The sequence below is a fragment of the Podarcis filfolensis genome (assembly GCF_964270895.1).
Source record: "Podarcis filfolensis genome assembly, chromosome: 1".
NCBI classification, from domain to species: domain Eukaryota; kingdom Metazoa; phylum Chordata; class Lepidosauria; order Squamata; family Lacertidae; genus Podarcis; species Podarcis filfolensis.
This window is the reverse complement of record NC_139604.1, coordinates 98405296-98424939: the sequence shown is the minus strand read 5'-3', so window position 1 is coordinate 98424939 and position 19644 is coordinate 98405296. Positions and strand designations below refer to the sequence as shown.

Sequence of the window (19644 nt, the reverse complement as noted above, 5' to 3'; positions counted from 1 at the left end):
AGCTCACTTGGATCCAGTGGGTGTTAATGTCGATTCTCGCCTCAGGGATACTTTAATTTCATCTTTTTGTCTTGACGGCAGCTATTTCGTACAGAGTTCCACACAAAAAACCGGCAGAACTAGAAACTAGTTGGGAGCCTTCCCATGTTTGGCATGGCTTTTAATGCATGCGAAGGTTTGTGAAAAGGATCCATCGTCCTAAAAGGTTTACCTATTTTTAGATAGTCACAAACTGGGGCTTATTGGAAAAAGGAATTATTCTCAACTGAGATTCATGAATCTTTTTCTTATAAACGCTGTGTATGAGAAAGTGACTGAGACAGAAGCTGGACAAAAAAATTAAACCATTACTGAACCATGTTAATTTATTACTGCAGCTTTTCTGAGTGTTTTGAGCAACAGCTTCGAAGGAGAAAATTATGTTGCTTGGTACAATTTATACTTGTGTTACAGATCAATTGCTAATGGCAACATTAAAAAGTTATTGCCATCTTAGCTTAATGTTAATCAGCTTTTGTGCATCATCATGAATGGTTTTTTTTATACCCGTTGCCATTGCTAAGTGTTACTTTTCACTGTTTTCAGAAGATGAAAAGGTATTTGAATGGACTACTCAGCTCTTTTTATTTTTAAAAAATGTTGCAAGCTTTCAGCATCAAGTAGTGCATAACTGCCACTTTGTAGTTTTACTTTGTTGAAATGCTGTGATCAACTATATTGATGTTGTCATATTTTGTTTTTAGCTTTTGGTTAAATTTTGTTTTAATGTATATGTAGGCTCTGCCCTGGGACCTTTGAGTGAAGGACAGATCGTAAACATTCTTAATAACCAAATGTTAGGGGGGGGGGGAAGAGTGGTATTCAGCAATAGTCCTATTCAAAGTAGACCCATTGAAGTTATTGGACACGACTGACTTGGGTTCATTAATTTCAGTGGGTCTGCTCTGAGTAGGATTTAGTTGAATGCAACTCATATTCTGTAACTTAACTAAATTGATGGTCTCATGCTTGAAGTATGTTAGGTAACAGGCACATGTGAATCCATGCTGATTGTGAATCCATGCTGATTCTGTCATTGTAACCTGTTAGTCTCCCTGATTTGCCATCATTCAAATGACAGCATTACATACTTCCTGCTGAGCCGTTCGCCTGCATTGTCATGTGACTTGTGAAATAGCTGGATACATTCTGTTTTCATGAGGTCACCTCGCTTTCCTCATCACAGCAAACGTGTTTGTGCCATGATTGATGCAACACCATGACTAAGACTGCAGTAAACATGACACTAGATCTGATGGCTGACAGTTTATCCCAGTGACCCACATCTGTGCACAGCACAACATTCTCTGTTCATAGCATAGAGAATTGGCATTGGTGCTTTCCACTCACCTAGACAGAACCATCTACAGTGGTACCTCAGGTTAAGTACTTAATTCGTTCCGGAGGTCCGTTCTTAGCCTGAAACTGTTCTTAACCTGAAGCACCACTTTAGCTAATGGGGCCTCCTGCTGCCGCCACACTGCCAGAACACGATTTCTGTTCTCATCCTGAAGCAAAGTTCTTAACCTGAGGTACTATTTCTGGGTTAGCGGAGTCTGTAACCTAAAGCATATGTAACCTGAAACATATGTAACCCAAGGTACCATTGTACTAGCAGGGTTGTAGAGGAAAGACACTTCCATCCCTTTATTTAAAAATACTGACTTTTCTCCCATCTCCATAGCAAAAGGAATGGAAGGACTGTTTATTACCTTTACTTTGGAACAAAGGGGCTACTGTAGCCCTGTAGGGAGTTCTCTCCTGTCCAGTGGGTTACCCTCAGTGGAAACTCCTTTGACAGTCAAGAGAAGCACTCATAACTCCATACTATAATTTTGTCTCCTCTGAATTTGGCTTCCTGCCACTCCTGGAAAATAGGGATTAGCTTTCTACAGTATCTCTGTGTTGTGCTCAGGAGACTGGTGGGAAGCAAAGTAACATTCCAGAGTTCTGAAACTTCAGAAGAAGTGTGCGTAGCAATGCCACAAAAGTACTCCTCTCTTGTAGACTCAGTAATGGAAACTCCTTCATTCCTGTAATATTTATTTTCAATGGGTAAAATAGCCGGATATGATCAACAATTACTTCTCTGTCCACAACACCTTTTAGTATTTGAATGTTCATAATATATTATTTTAAGTCATTCTTTCAGCGGGTTTAGAGATGTATTTCCAAAGTCTCATGACTTGCCTCCTAAAATGTCCATTTAGTTTCCCCTGAATCATTCTTTCTAATACAGTGGTACCTTGGTTCTCAAACGCCTTGGTTCTCAAACACTGAAAACCCAGAAGTAAGTGTTGCGGTTTTCAAACGTTTTTCAAAAGCCAAACATCCAATGCAGTTGTCACCTATTGTTTCTGGAGCACTTGCCCCAATCAGAAGCTGCGCTTTGGTTTTCGAACATTTCTGAAGTCAAACCGATTTCTGGAAGGGATTAAGTTTGGCACTTTTGTTTTTGCTATTTACTTTGCGTTTTTGTTTTTGAGGCTTTTTCGGTAAATTTGTTTTTGTGGCTGTGTGTAACCCAGTTCAGCTACTGATTGATTGATTGATTGATTGATTGACTGGTTGATTGTGTGACTGCAGAAATGGATAAAATGACTATCATCAGTGCAGGTAAGAAAAAAAGTTAATTTTATTTTTTATCATTTACAATACTGTTTTATTTATTTTGTAGTACAGTACATTGATTATTGCTTTCATTTTATGGATCAATGGTCTTGTTAGATAGTAAAAATTCATGTTAAATTGCTGTTTTTAAAAGTCTGGAATGGATTAATCCGTTTTGCATTACTTTCTATGGGAAAGTGCACTTTGGTTTTGGAACGGACTTCCGGAATGGATTAAGTTTGAGAACCAAGGTACCAGTGTACTGGCCTTTCTGGTCCCATGACTACTGGTTTGCCTGCAAGCAGAGCCACCTACAGACAAGGTGGTGGTTTCTATATTCTCAAGAGGGCCCCCAGATACACAGTAGTAGAAATACAGAATTTAATTCAATCAGCATTTTAAAAATTGAACTGATGTGATTTGCACATCCTGGATTAGTATATGTATCAGAACGTAATTATTCTTTGGATTTTTTGTGTGATACAGTTCTCCAAAAAGTGGTTTAGAAACCATTACTAGTGTAGCCTTCCTTGTGTCAAAATGTGCATAAATATATATAATTTAAAATCACAGATGAATACAGAAATGGGACAGCACAGGCTTATGAATGAATATGTGTGAGAAGTTCAGATGTATATTCATTTGTAAATTAAAAGAGAAGAAAAACTACCATCACCAAAAAGCATGATAACCAAGTATGCTCTGTTAGATTACTAAAGCTATGAAATGTTGAGAGGGGTGAAGAGATAAATAAGGAGGAATTGACCTGCTAAGCTCCTAACAGTAAATAGGAAATGGAGATTTGGAATGTGTGCCATGCACATGAGTTTTTAAAAGTCCCTTCCCACAGTATGTATGAAGATGGTTTCAGAGGATAAAAAATGGGAGAGCCCTCTGTTTATTCCCAGAAAATGCAAAGCATTTCCTGTTTTATGTTACCTAGACCCCTGGACACAAGTACTCCTGTTAGGGACTGGGGATAATAGCAGCATTTTGCTGAGAATCCCTACGTAAATAAAACCAGCCATCTGGTCCAGCATCCTTTTCTCACAGTGGCCAACCAGATGCCTTTGGGTAACCTGCAAGCGGGATACTAGTTTGCCACTGCTCTTCCCACTTGTGGAGGTGTATGAGTTCTAGTGCTATGAATGGCAGCTTCTCTCTATCTGATATCTCCACAATGTGCATAGTTTAACACATTTCTTACACATCTTTTCTCTAAATTAGAAAGCCTCTAATGCTGTAACCTTGTCTCCTAAGGGAGCTTCTCCAGTCCCTTGATTATTTGGTTGGCCTTTCCTGAATCATTTCCAGCTCTACAACACTCTTTTTGAGGCAAGGATATCACAGCTGTACAAACTATTATTCCAAGCATCTTTGCACCATAGCTTTGCATTAACAGTATTATAATTTTCAATTCCCTGCCTAAGGATCACTAGCATGGAACTTGCCATTTATTCCTACCCCTGTCTCCTTTTCTTTATCCAGTTACTGTTCCATAAGAGAACCTGTCCTATTATCTTTTGACCGTTAAGTTTACTCTGCAGTAATTGCTGAGGGTCTTTGTAACTGGTCAAAAAACGTTTTAAAAGTCTTTAAGTATACGCAGTGGCGACTGGATCACATCTTATGCTTACTGTCACACTCAAAGAATTCTTAAAATGTTAGGTAGGCAAGACTTACCCTTGTGGAAGCTATGCTGGTTCTGCTTCAGCAATAATTGTTCTATATGTGGTATATAGGGTGGGGTATAAATAATAAAATGTGGTATATAGGGCCAGATGAGCAGGGTATAAATAATAAAATTATTATTATTAATTCTGTCTTTTATAATTATTTCTGCCAGTTTTCCAGACTTGATCATTATAAAAATAAAAATACACATTTCTCTCTAATAGAATAGAAAAATGCATTAACATACTTTGGCCAATGAATTGAATGATTAGGGCAGAGGGATCCTGTTCCTTCTTAAACAATCCTTAAGGAATGCAATTTGAAATGTGGTATTACATACTGAATACAAGGCATAACCTAATGGAAACTGAGGAGTCCATGTTACTGCAACAGATGACTCATAGCAGTGCTGGCTATTAGATCCATACCATTTTATCCTGTAACCACCACTATCCCATATACTACTTGTTTTTTGTAACTTTCGTACGCTGGCAGGGATGTATTTAGAAATGCCTCTTTCCCAACCTTGGTTGGTTAGTGGTTTGGATTTGCAAGGAAGTACTCTTTTAAAAAAGGGAAACAATGCCTCAGCTTCACAACGATGCATTGAGAAACTCAGACAAGTAGGGTTGCCACTTTATTGTGGTATTTTCTTGTGTAAAATGAGGAAGGAAGTCAGGTCGGATAGAAGAAACAAGCAGCTTCAGGTGTCCTGGGGGGCCCACACAAAATGAGGTTGTGTGTGTGTGTGTGTATGTATATATATATATATATATATATATATATGGCTGTGCTATAGTTGGGATGGACAGACATATTCCAATGGCTAGAAAAGCCAACTAAAATGGATAGTTTGGAGCACCTATTTGAGACCTGTCTGCAGTTGAATGCCTAAGAATTTTGTTTTTCTTGTGTGATTTTAACATGTCCTTTTTCTGTGTTGAATTTTCATAGGATGCCTTTTGTGTACCAAGGTTTTAACTGCATTAAAAAGAAGGGGGGGGGGGAAACGTCTTTTTAAAAAACCCTAAGAAATTGCATTCCCTCAATAGTCTTGTATTTCTATTCTGTATTTCTATTCTGTATTTGTTACTTGATTGTTTGTATCGACCCTTTTCAGAAGTGGTAGCAACACAACAACAAACCCCTAACATTTGCTACTTGCAAGGTATGAATAAAAAATTATGAGCTATAAGGAAATAGCACTTCATTCAGAGAGCCGTAATATAGAGATTACTGGAGCTTGAAAGCTGGATTCCTTTTGTTGACCATTCTCTGCTGTGATTGTGGAAGAGAGACAGGCATTGCTGTTTGAAATGGGGAAGAATACACCAAATTCTCCACTGTCAATTCTCCACTCCCTATCCCACATTTGATGCTATGAATTGCACTCCATTTGGTTTGAGTGTTAAAGGGCAGGTGTTACATCCTACAGCCAAGGACCAAGTTCGTGAGTGGCTTCTGATACTTAAACTAAAATTGGCATGGTGAGTGCCATGGAAGTGATTTTATGGGCTGTAATATAGTCCAGTCGCCTGTAAAAGTAGGATTTCTTTTTGGTTTTTTAAAGTGTGTCTTATTGTGCTAAAGCTGATTTTATTGTAGTGGTGTATTTTGTTCTTTCTTTTTAGGTCTGTTTTTGTTACTCTGTGTTTACAAAAGAAATAAGGAAGCAGATGTTCAGTACATTTTAATATACAGCAAATCTGCATCCTAACATGCATTTCACTTGAAATGGGATAGCTCAGTTGGTTAGAATGTGGTGCTGATAACACCAAGGTTGCAGCTTCGATTCCCATTAAGGGACAGCTGCATATTCCTGTATTACAGGGGGTCACTAGAAGATCCTCAGGATTCCTTCCAACTCTGTGATTCTGTGATTTCAACCATATGCGGTTGAAGGCGGTCTGGGGAGGGAAAGGATCAGAGGTCCTGGGCAAGGCCTGCTTGGCATACCCTTTGAGCAGGGCACCTTTGGCCAGCAGCTCCGTGGCTCTGGGATTGGTGGGGATTTCCCTTGGGATCTCTTGAGAGCTAAAGGCACCCTGCTCTCAGGGTGCGCCAAAGTGGCTTTGCCTGGGGAAAACAGCTAAGACCCAGCACAAAATGAGTGCTCTTGTGAGAGCATTCACACAACTCTCAGAGCCACTGCACTGCTGGCCAAAGGTGCAGGCGTGCTGCGTGGGACTTTTCTCCTCACTTACTGCCTTATAGAAGGCAAGCAGGCTGGCTAACTGCATGGGCATCCCCAAGGGTTATTTGGGCTATATGCAGTTTTCGTGTATACATGTAACCCTGGGAATCTAGCCCTCACATAAGATGCAGTTCCCCTGTATCGCACATGTTCACTCAACAACATTGAAAACTATAGCTTCTACCCCCAAAAAAGTTTTACTCAAGAGTAGATGCATTGAAAGGAATGGACCTAAGTTAGTCGTGTCCATTAATTTTAGTGAGTTTCTTCAGAGTAAAATTTAGTTGGATGCAACCCCATGTGTGCAAACTGTTGATGTGGCTGCTTATGAAACGCTTCACAAGCTTGTAGTGGTTAACCTCACACAATGGACAACATAACGTTTCTTGCATTTCATGTTTCAGTTTGAGAGCTTTAAGTGGTTTTGTCCAGACTTTAACTGCATTTCTTGAATAATGCTGCAAGGATGATAACAGCCTTCCACACTGTTTTTTTTTTTTGTAAGACAGGGCATTATGTATCTAATCAAAAATTGCTTTCAACTTCCTGCAATTCTTTATTATAAATAATGATAATGCCAAATGTATTACAGTGCAGTCCTATTCATATTTAGCCAGAAACAAGTCCCATTGGGTTCAATAGAACTTACTCCCAGTTAAGTGTGTATATGAGACTGAAACATTAGACTTTTTTTCAGAGTAACTTTCTCATGTATTTGACTGGCAATGAGCATGTGATCTCATTGTATAAAATGTACTGAAAGGATAACTGACATCATAGTTCTGCAGTATGCCAGTCATATTAATGGTTTTTTTTTTGTCTATCTGTAATATGTAAATTCCACAACTATTTTTTTAAAAAAGATTTCAGTCATTGATTCCCTTAGACTCCTAAATTCTAACAACATTATTAAAGTTCTCAGGACACATTCAGGTCAGCCTGTTCAAGACAGTATTCTTGTAAGATCATTTTTGTTCTAACTCAGTGAATGTTTAAATCTCCAAATGCCATAATATTGGCACTCCATGACTCCTCTATTTCAGAAAAAGATAATGCAGTAATTAGATTGGGTATCCCAGGTTGGAATTCATCAAAGTATACCATTCCTTTATAGCTATAATACATTGAAATGCTGGAGAATAATGTTCAAAACCTTCACATTCAGGTGACATCAAAGTTTATCTATTATGGATAGACCAGATCAATAAATTATTACAATCCTTTCTGATCTAGTATTTTCTGATCTCCTACATGGAAGGCATTTTTTTTGTTAACCTATGAGCTTAAAACGTGCCTTGATTATTCAAGCAGGGTGGGGAAAGTGTATCTGATAGTTTGCTTCCCAAGATGTTGCCTAGAAACATTCACTACTTAACCCACTTGAAAACAAACTGTTCCTTGAGCCTCAAGGCCAAAGGAAATGTGTTGCAAAACGGTTAAATGTTTTCATTGTTTGCAACAATGAAATCTTGCATATATGACTTTTTTTAAAAGAATACTTTTTAACGTTTTAGACTTTTGAATGTAAATATTAAGCAAACAGTATGGGACATTTAATTTGGGGGTAATCTTATATATACAGCCTCTTGACTTTTTAAAATAGTTGGAGAGTCCACCACCTCTCGTGGGAGTCTGTTCCACTGCTGAACGACTCTTACTGTGAAAGAGTTCTTCCTGATGTTTAGGTGGAATCTCCTTTCTTGTAACTTGAAGACATTGGTTTGAGTCCTGCCCTCCAGAGCAAGAGAAAACAAGCTTGTTTCCTCTTCCACGTGATAACCCTTGAGATATTTGAAGATGGCTATCATATCTCCACTCAGTCTTCTCATATCCAGGCTAAACATACCCAACTCCCTCAACCATTCCTCATAAGGCTTGGTTTCCAAACCCGTGATCATCGTGGTTGCTCTCCTTTCCACACGTTCCAGCTTGTCAATATCCTTCTTAAATTGTGGCACCCAAACTGGTGTGGTCTGATCAAATCAGAATAGAGTGGCATTCTTACTCAGTGCTATTTTTCTAGAAAAAGAGGTGCCACAACTCACCTTTAATGCCTCCCTTGTTCTCTTAAAATGGCAATGGCATCACCCTGAGTGGTGCCAGAACTGAATTCTGGCGAGTTCCAGATGAAAGAAAGTCCTGCTCTTACTTCCCATGATCTAGACACTATACTTCTCTTGATGCAGCCTCGGATAGTTAATGCTCATCTGTAAGGTGAGATTTGCATTTTCATCCTGCTTCTTTTCAAAATGAAAGGTACTAGCATTTCATGAAGAAGATCAAGACTGGTATATTTACTTCTCTCCTCCTCCTCCTCCATCTTTATCTGGACACAATGAAACCCTTTCAGAGAAAACAAACAAACATACATACTATATAATTGGGAGTGAAATTGTCTAACTGCCAAGACTTTGAAGGTAATCCATTAAATTGTTTGGAAAGGGGTGTTAATACAGAAACAAAGGAACAACACCCGATGCCAAATAAACCTTCACAGCCTGAGGCAGGTCTGAAGTCGACCAAGCAGCAACTGAACAGAAGCAAAGGAGTTACTGAAGACCCAAAAAACAATAACATTATTAAAAAGGAAAATTAGTTTTCTCTCTTGCATATATATAATTTGATACTTGATCAACAATTATTTTAAGGGTGCATATTAGTTAGTGGAACACAAGTCACTTTCAAAGCACTGCTTCAGATAATAAAAAAGTACAAATAACTACAGAAAAGTAAAATGCCCATCAGCCCCAGCCAGCATGGCCAGTGGTCATGGATGGTGGGAACTGTAGTCCAGCAACAGCTGGAGGGACCATATTGGGGAAAACTGGTCTAGAGTGTGATCTTGTACATGTCATATAGGAAGACTATGTGATATACTGTTGTGTCAGAAAAGATTCTCAGAATCCTAGGCGGCAGCATGAACATTGTAGGCGTTTGAAGCTACATGTGCATAACTCATGTGATGTAGATGTTGGTGGATCCATGGGATTTCCATGTAATGCCTGAGAAAGCCATCAGCTCTCTAACCAGGAAATTGAAGCAGATTTTGTTTCATAAACCACTTGGAGGTTTTACTGCAATCAAGTGGAATATGTAAATGTTGTTAACTATCATTCAAAGAAATTAGAGATGGAAAGTAGGTGCAGAAGTACAAGTTTTTGAAGCAGTAACATGCAATTCTGGAGGCTTTGACTGAAGGAGTGCTGTTTTCCTTACCTATATTTTTACGGCTGCATTCGTCTGTGGCCTAGTTTGGATAGTCCTACTGAGGGCAGATTTCTGCTGAGGGTGGTCATAGATTAGAACTCTTGTTTCAGTTAGAGATCTGAGAATTTGAGTGAGGCAAGAGAAATGTTTGCATGGTGCTCAGAATGCCAGTTTGGATATTTAAGATGCTTGAAACCTCATAGCCAGACAATTGATAACATGTGTAAGATTTTTGAAAACAAATTTCCTGTACTAATTTTGCAGTAGTTTCATTTTGATGTAGAGTTTTGTATTCCTATAAAACTAATTTTAAAAACAATAATTTCCAAGTAAAGCTTTTGACTCTGGTTTCAAACGTAAAATTTTAACGACATTAAGTGTATGCTGTAACTTGCACACATGCATCCTAAGTCAAGTATTTTGCTACAAAAGTATTTGAACCTTTTGAGTACAGTAGTTGAAACCTTTGAGTCATTTACAGGGTGTAATCCTGTGCATGTATATCCAGAAGCAAGATTTATTGAGTTCAATGGGACTCACTCCCAGGTATATCAGTTTGCTGTCTTTTACAGCATGTAAAATTAACATGGTGTTCGTTTGTTTTTAGTTTTGCTTACTAAATATATCAGACATGCTAAATCAGATGCTTGAGATCATGTCTTAAACTTAAATGGCTATACAATACTTCAAAGAGCTTAGGATAGTTGGATGTTCACATACTAAAGTTGTCTTGTATTCAGAGCATTTGGCATCACATGAAGAAAGGCACGTCTGCCTGGAAATACACCAAAAGATGACAAATCATTCAAAGATCAGTATAGCTGAAAGCAGTACAATACCAATCTTTTAGAAGGCTGCTGGAAGTGCAGCTTTCCATCTTGCACAGAAGAACGTTTGTCAGTGAACAATAACCAGTGTCCATGCAGATGTAGCTTGCTACTGTAAATGGGAAGGGCTATGTCTGTTGATGTTACCAGTGTATGATGTAATCACATAATACTGCAGGACAAGAGGAGTTACAGCAAAGCCATTGTAGGCAAGCAGTGAAGTTTGGGGGGGGGGATTTGCAGTGGGAAGTAACCAGGAAGCAATGATTTATATATATTTTTATTGCTTCCAATCAACACTGTTGTATGTTGAAGTAACTAATTTGTCTGTTATTTAAGAAAGAATAGTTTGTTGGTTGCTGCAAAAACAAAGAGTCTTGAGGCAATTAAAAAAAACCACACACGAACAAATTAGTTAATATTTTAAAGGTGCAGCCTGACTCTTTGCTCTGACTGCAAACAGGAGTCTTTATAGGAGTCTTTAAATGGAAAGATCTGAGTTAAGCTGGTTTACATAAAAGTGAAGTGCCAATAATTGATCCTTATGTTTGGAGTGAGATCCATAGGACATGCATTTGCCACATTGCTGGTGAGCCTGAATAACAGAATCACTCAAATGTTTTAGGAAGACCTGAGATACAGATGAAGGAACCTTGAGCCTTATATGCATAAATAAGCTTGGGGCTTATATGTTGTGCTCCCCCCTCCCCGCAAACCTTCTTCCTACAAGCTGCAGTTTTTTTCTGCTCTGAGAGGGTATGGTGGTTTGGTGAAAAAAATAATACTTAGTCCATGGAAAGAGTTTCTGTTGTCTCATCCTCTCAGCATGACAGATAATGGATTCTGAGAGGGCATAAACTTGATGGCAGTTGCCATGATGACAGTAGCAAGGATCTTGTTATACTGTTCGGGTTTAATCCTTGACCATATAACTACTTTTGTATTTTTTATCTTGCATATGTTTTTGCATGTACTTTCTACTGAAGAGTAATGGAAATCAGTATACTATATAAGTGAAGGGTAATGGGAATCAGTATGCTGTATAAGTGAAATTAAAATGTACCATATGAATTTTATTCTAGGAACGCAATCCGTCTCCTCCATCTCTGATCTACAATGAGTGCCAAATCCGCTATCAGCAAAGAGATTTTCGCTCCGCATGATGAAAGAATGTTGGGAGCAGTCCAAGTAAAAAGGAGAACGAAGAAAAAGATTCCTTTTTTGGCAACGGGGGGTCAGGGCGAATATTTAACTTACATCTGTTTGTCAGGTAAGAAAAATGATTTTGACATCTAACTGTCCTTTCAGTTTCTCTTTGTAGTTTGATTAACTGATTAGATGTTGTGATTGCTAAAAATAATGTAGTACCATGAATTTTAATCAAACAAGTAGATCAACAGTATGCTTTGTCATTTGATATTCATAGGTTTGACTACATAAGGCAAAGGTATGGATGTCTACGGCAATTATATGCTGTAAGTGGCAATGTTGAACTGTCCTTGTAATTTCAGTGATCTTTCTAGTGTTTGACAGGAAATTATAGAAAGATGAATTCACTTTGCCATTCATGTGCTTGGAGGGAATGTATGTGGGTTTCTGGTGTTGGCATTCAGGGATTTATTTATTTGGCACATGTTTTATGCAGATTTAATTTGCTTCCAAATATCCACTGAGCTTCCCTGGGCCTAGGGATTCACTTGCTGTATGAGATCAAAGTTCCATTCTGCCACCATTAGTGGTCCATTGGTTGTCTCTGGAAAGCTCACAAGCAGGGTGTGATGGAGGCTATCCTTAACTTTGTCCTGCTATGCTGTTCTCCCATGAAATTTGTCTAATTATTTTCAAAGCCATACCTGATTTTCCAAATTTTAGAGGAAATAAACTCCACTGGTAGATTTTGATTTATGTGAAGCAGTGCTTTGTTCCAGTTGTAACTCTATTTCACAACATGTACCAAAAGGTTTCTATATGTACCAAGAGTGACTGGCCTCATTCATTCCACATTGTCCAGTAGGGTAGGAAGGCAGCCTGTTTGTTGACATAATCTAGACATCTCACAATGTCATTAGCGTTTTTACTAAGTAAGCAGTGCATTCTGCCGTTCATCCATCTGTCAAATCAGGTTTGCTATTATGAGAATCATTCAATCGTTTGTTTGTTTTTTGCATACCGCCTTTCCAAAGTTAAAACCATGTTCAAGGCAGCTTACAACATGTAGAAAATTACATAATGACAGACATAACAAAAGTAGTAAAATAATAAAACATCAAGAAGTACATATTGAACAATTTCTACATAAATTATAAGTTCTAAAATAAATAAATAATAATAACAGCAACAACCCCCAACAAAAACACACCCCTAACAATACCTCAGCCCAATAGTCTGTTCAAGAGCTTCAACTTTTGTAGTTGGAGTCAGGGCCAAGTAGAAAAGGGGTTTCAGAGCAAGGAACTGGTATTCCTGGACTCACAGCAAAGGTGGTCCCCGCTAATCCACCCAGTCATCCCTGGAGGTAGATCATTGGCATGAGATCATCTGAAAAACAGCTCCTTGTCCTCTCTTCTGCTATTGGGTCACCTTGTTCTGTCTTTTGAGGACCTTTTACTCCAGACTTGAAGTTCTCTGGAGAGGAGCTCTCACAGAGGTCTTCTAAATTCACATCTTTGAATAGCTATGTCCTGCTTCCTTTAGTAGCCAAATAGAAGTCTAAGGGTAATTAAAATGGCTGTATGTCTAAAAATGAGGTAGATTTGTTAACGAGCCACAAATTAGCTTTAATTTGCAACTTTAAATTTTAAGCTTTGCTCAAAACTTGGCTTACCTACCGTTTAAGACATTTTCTTTGCAAAGGTAGGGTCACAGCACATATGCTGTCTCGTAGTAGGCCAATACTAATAATTCAAATTTAGCTATGATATAATTGGGTAACACAGATGCAATAATAACTTTTAAAAGAGAAGATAGAAAAAGAAGGCTGTTTTTCCACGTCAAAGCCAATTTTAACAGTCCTTAGAGATAACTATATATTGAGCTATGAAGGAGCTTTGGAAGTTTGTTCAGTTGATTATTGCACTCCTTTAGCTTGTGGGATCTATTTTTCTCCCATCCTTATTCTGCTGTTGAAAAGCATACTGCAGAGAGCAGGCAACGCTTGTTAGACTGCAAAGAACTCAAGAATATAGTCCTGTAATTGCAGGCTAGCAGTATTGATAATTTAGAGTGTAAAGCTGAGCTGACATTTAGGTCCAAATGTCATGTTGTGTATTTGCAGTCCACAAGTGCAAAGGACAGGAATTATTGGCGAGTGCACACCTCAACCTGCTGTGTCAGACTGGGTCTTAACTTGCTAGTTGATCCACTGGTTTAAATCCATTGCTCTTATTTAATAAATTTTATATTTCACCTTTCAAAAGCTCAGGGCTTCTGGAAAACCTTCTTTACAATCTGTTGTCTTCTGGTTCGAACAATTAAAAACAAAAAGATTCCCCTCTTCACTCCCAGTGGAATTGACTACATGTAAAAGATACTGGGAGTGGATGAGTTCCCCTAGGAAAATGCAGAGTACAATGCTTCCCTTGTCCTTCCTTCTAGAAGAGAGGGGTCCCAGCCAGCTATTTGGATAGTGCGCACCCCGGAAATGATCTCTTTCAGCTTCTGCCTTCTGGAAGAAGGTACAGGGTTATAAAGACTAGGACTAGCCGCCTGAGAAATGCAGCGTAAGGTAGTCTCTATGTGAGTATTTAATTATGGGGTATTAGAGTTTTTAGGGGCTAACCAGGCTGGGATAGTTGGGATAGCAGGCTTGGTTTTTGAATGTCTGATGTAGATTTTTCAATTTCATTGTTCTGTATGGGACAGTGACAATAAAGATTATCGTATCGTATTTGAAAGAATGGCAGGCTGGGGCTCCTACCTGTGAATTCATGTAGCTTGTAAATTCTATGCTTCTGTTTCAAATGTCAGAACCTCCTTTTGGAGAAAGCAAAGAAGTTCATCAGTAAAGAGGTGTTGGCTTGTGGGATGTGATGCAGATTGCACCAACACTTGTTGATATGTCAAAATGCAACTCCACCCTTGCACCTGATTTTATTGGGTTTTTGTTGTTGTTGTTGTTGTTAATATAGTATTTTTGTACTTCTCTTTGGTTTTTTTAGATGGAAGTCTCCTGACCTTACAAACCAATTTTGGGAGGTACTGGTGGGGGGAGTGGGGGGTTGAAAAGCCCTGCTGCACTATCAGAAGCCCCTTTGTGCTGGGATTTGAATCTTGCCCAGACATCCATATCAGGGTTCACCATGATCTCTATGTGATAAAAATTAAAGACACAGGAAATTTGATCATGGATCTCCATCAGTCTCTTATCATTTGACCCTGAATAACCTGGAATGTCAGAGAGAACTAACAGTTTCTTCTTTACTTAGCCATTTATTTCTTAGTTGTTCTGAGATTCTTATAGATCTATTTCCAGAGTTCTCCTCAACTTTTCACCTTGGGGACTTACAGGGAGGAGTCGAGCACAGTGTGGGCAGTCTTTTTAATTTCTTTAAATCTGCCTTCCTACCCTGAGTGGGGGGCATTACTCATAAATATCATCAGAGAACTTTTAAAAAAGTTAAGCCACTGTGGGATAACCTACAGGTAAGAAACCCAGTGGGCTGTGTTCTAGCCTGTTAATTGATTCCAGTCTTGTCATGGGTAGCGTAGCAATAGCTGTGAGTAGTCTTTCGTCCAGCACTTGCAGATTCAGGAACAGCTGGAAGAGACTGACTGCTGCTTGGAGGCATGTCAGTCAAACTTGATATCGGGTGCCAAAATAGCTTCTGTCATCGCTGTCTCCATTCTAGCAGCTGATTAGCAGCAGGGTGTTTGCTCACTGCTCTGGTATGCCTATTTTTTATTTTCTCAGAAAACAGTTTTGGAAATTAAAAGAATCCTTAATTTTTTTCTTCTTACTGTGAAATGTAGTCTCCTACTCCCCAATTGCCATGGGTTTCTAAATAATAGAAAGTGGTTCACACACACACACACACACACACACACACACACTTTATTTATTTCCAGTTTTTCTCAGTGAATGCACTCAAACAGAGAAGGCATCTGTGTCGACACTAGCAAACTTTCAGAATTCTTGATGACTTTTAGACTTCATTTATTGCCATACTATAAAGCTTTATGTGGAATGGATAACCATAATAGTAATTTCCTTGTGGTTTGGCTGATGACCTGTGTGGCACTTGATGGTGTGATTTTCTTTCAAAGCATTAAAATACGACATTTTGTTCTAATTAAAGAAAAGGTGTTGCATACTCTTAGCCTATTACTGCTTTTGTTTCAGGAGGACCTCACCCATGAGTTCACAATTTGTGGTAAATGTTTGATCATGATGAAAGCCATTTTAGATGTGCAACTAGATTATACATTGTGTATTGCCAATTAGCCCTTAAGTGAAATCATAAAAGGCAGCATCGGTAAAGATAAAATTGCATTGTATATAAGCTCTTGTGTCCATTTGAAATGAGGAGATGGTGGTGGTGTTTTTGTAGCTAATGAACCCTCTAATGTGTATATCAGCTAAAGTTAACTTCAGCTATTTTTAAATTATTGCTTCTAAAAGCATGACGTCATCATGGTGGACTGCATGGGGAAAAGTCATTTATTTTACACGAATGTGATTTGCACAAGTAAAATGGTTGAAATGGAGGGCTCTGATCCAGATAAGCCCATATGTGAGCTTAAGTGCTTTTTTGTACATACACGTATATGTATCCATTTTCCTTTCCATTACAGCAACTCTCACTGTCTTCCACTGTGGAGGGTTTCTTCTGGGTCAGCATGCCAGTCAGTTGACCAGTCAACTATTGTCGATTGACCATCTGCTTGAACACTTTCAAATATTCCATGATCCCAAGATTATTACTTGTAGCTGGCAACTTACTTTCGCAACTACTTTTAAAATTTCGATTTGTACTATTAATTGCCTTCTTTCTTTCTTTCTTTCTTTCTTTCTTTCTTTTTAGAAAAATCATTTAAAATGCATACAAAAAACTGCAGGCCAGCTGGTGCTGCAGTGTAAGAGCCAGCAGAAACCGTTCAGTAAATTGTTCACACTAACCTATCATCATTAAAAGTAATTATAATTTCCATCAAGAAATTAATTTAATTATAGTGGAATCACGTCTTATGCAAGGGTTAGGTTCTGGAGTCAGCATGTCAGGCTAAAAAATTGCTTATAATCAAAATTACAATCAAAATCTTTTGACAAACTTTCCCTCCCCTGTCAGGCTGTGAGGCACAGCTTGTTTCTGAGCTGGAGTTGTATGTATTGGTAGTCCAGTCAGAGGGGCTTTCCTGCCCACTCCTCCATGTGTGAGCCTGGAGGGCAGGGATGAAAAGCAGAGGAGGAGGCAGAGAGGGAGAGAAAGAGAAAAGAGAGGCAGGAGAAAAAGGCTGGAACAGTTCCTTAAACTGGTGGATGGGATCCTAAGAGAGGGAAGGAGGAACACAAAACAACAACAGGTTTTCTTGCTGCTTTTTCCAGGGGGTGGCAGCTGCACATGACCTGCTGTGGAGCACTTTTTTTTTCTTTTTGCCAAGCATGCATGGTTGAATTTGTATGAGTTAAATGCAAGTATGATGTAGCTCCACTGTATTTCAGCTCTTTTGTAGTTAGCGTATGTACAGTTGGTGATTTAAGTGTGTGTATGTGTACCGGTATACACACACACACACACACACAGAGAGAGAGAGAGAGAGAGAGAGACTGCTCTTTTTGGTAAAAAGTGGGGTGCCAGCACTCACAGTGTGGTGTAGTGGTTAAGAGCTGTGAACTCGTAATCTGGTGAACCGGGTTCGCTTCCCCGCTCCTCCGCATGCAGCTGCTGGGTGACCTTGGGCTAGTCACACTTCTCTCTGAAGTCTCTCAGCCTCACTCACCTCACAGAGTGTTTGTTGTGAGGGAGGAAGGGAAAGGAGATTGTTAGCCGCTTTGAGACTTTTTAGGGTAGTGGTAAAGGGGGATATCAAATCCAAACTCCTCCTACTCCTCCTCTCCTTCTTCTTCTTCATCATCATCATATTTGAAAAAAAAGTGCTGTGGGTGCCAGCACAAAATGGCTGCCATGAACAGCAACGCCTTGATGATACTCTGTACTAGTGAATACCGTGTGTGTGTGTAATTGTTCTAATACAGGTAATGGCCTCTGAAATAGCTTTTTTGGTAGGCCACAGTGGGCAGGGGGGAGACACACACTCTCCAAGGTCCTGTTATATGAGAACAGAACTCCACATGGTGCCCTTTATCTTCTGACTAAAATTCCTTATATGTAGGATGCGGCTGACTGCTTTCTCTGTAGTTTGCCTGACTAATACTTTATGGGTGGTGTTGTAATATCTGAGAGGACCCAAAGTGTGAAAATAACTGTCTCCTGATGATTTTTGAGGATAGTGTAATGTACATGACAACTTTTCAAAGCCAAGCAGCTGTCGACCAGATGGCTTCACTGTCCTTGAAAATGAAGAAAAGCTACAAAACCCAAGTCTTACAGAATTCATTTCCAGTAAGATTAGATCTATAGGGTAATAGTTGTGTATTAACGTGGTCAATTATAGATAGATAGATAGATAGATAGATAGATAGATAGATAGAGTGAACTTACAAACTGTGTAATGGCCTTGTTCAGATGTAAACAAGCCTCAGGCTCCTGTGTCATCCTCTCAGCATGCCCTCTTCTTTCTTCCCCACTTTGTAATAATTTCAGAATATGACAAATACTTGTACAGTACAAGTTTCATACAGAATTGCCTGCCTAACTTTCATTCATTTTTGTAGCTAATCCTTCAGAGGGCTATAGAATTGAACCCATTTATTGTAAAGATGCAATATTGTGGAAGAACATAATAATTCTCCATATTACACAAGAACTTTGTAAGTTGTAAGAATGCTTTGAATAAAGCAGATGGTATATTCTGATTCATACAAAATTCGTCTTCTTTTAAGATACTACCCCTATTCCACAAATAAGATTTACACTGCAGTCCTGTGCACACTTACTTGGGAATGGGACTTACTTCTGAGTAGACATGCACTGCACAGCATGCTATGCTAATTAAGTGATTAGTCTTTCCAGTGTTTTCATTGTCAGCTCTGTGTGTTAACACCTCAGGGGTTTTCCAGGAGATTGAGAATAGGTATTTCAGTACCTGCCATGTACTTCTAAAACCCCCCAGATAATCTTATTCACAAAAAGTATGTGAAAGACTGACAATAAATAGTGACAAGGGATTGGTAGCAAAAGTATTGCACAATTTTACTGAATGTGCCCTTCAGATTTATCTTCTTGTATCCTTTAAACAAAAAGATTTAATAAAATTATTATTTGAGACCAAACCAAAACATAGCAGCATGGCATGCATTGGCAAAACCATAGAGATATAGACGATAGAGGTTAGGGGCTGGATATTCAAGCTCAACAGAGCAGATTTCAATTTATTTTTATTTTTGAGTATGTTAAGTATGGAATGGAGTTACTGTCACATTGACTACTGTGATGGTAGAACTAAAAAGGCTCTGATCCTCAATCATTGAGAAACATTAACTATTACATTAACCAAAAAAAGTTCTAAATCTTGCAGAAATGCATATTTTCAGTTAACATTATACCATTATGAAATATACAAATTTCAGGCTGATCTTGAGTTGTTCATACAGCGCTTGTGTACCAAAGCACGGGCCACTTGAGAAGAAGGGAAAAGGCCTGCATTTTGCTAAAGAGAACTAACTGCCTATGTCAGGTGTGGATTATCCTCTCCCCCCCGCCCCGCCCCCCCCCCCGTAGCCTCAGAGGCAAGAAGAAAAAGAGTTCGTATTTTATGGCTTTTTATTCAGTCATCTGGTTGCAAAACAAAAGATCCTTGTCTCCACGCATAGGAGACGTTGGCTACTCTGAGTCCCCCCTCTTCCGTCTCCCGCAGCATCCTGGAAACCTACAGGAAGTCACAGGAGTCTGTATTCTCTGTTCTTGAAAGGGATGCGTCTTTGGACTAGGAGGGTCTCCCATACTCTCCAGGGAGGTCTCTGCTGTCTGCTCTCTA

At 39.0% G+C, this 19644-nt stretch overlaps 1 protein-coding gene across 5 annotated transcripts in view; it reads left to right on the top strand.

Moving 5' to 3' along the window:
* The window catches only part of STXBP6 (syntaxin binding protein 6), a 93417-nt gene that overhangs the window by 12009 nt on the left and 61764 nt on the right, over positions 1-19644 (top strand). For all 5 annotated transcript variants that reach the window (XR_014549707.1, XR_014549708.1, XR_014549709.1 and 2 more), the window contains exon 2: positions 11634-11821. Coding sequence is in view for 2 of the 5 variants with exons in the window: in XM_083620910.1 (XP_083477036.1) it covers positions 11668-11821 (154 nt within the window). In the remaining 3 variants the exon portion in view is untranslated. The remainder of the gene's footprint in view (positions 1-11633; positions 11822-19644) is intronic.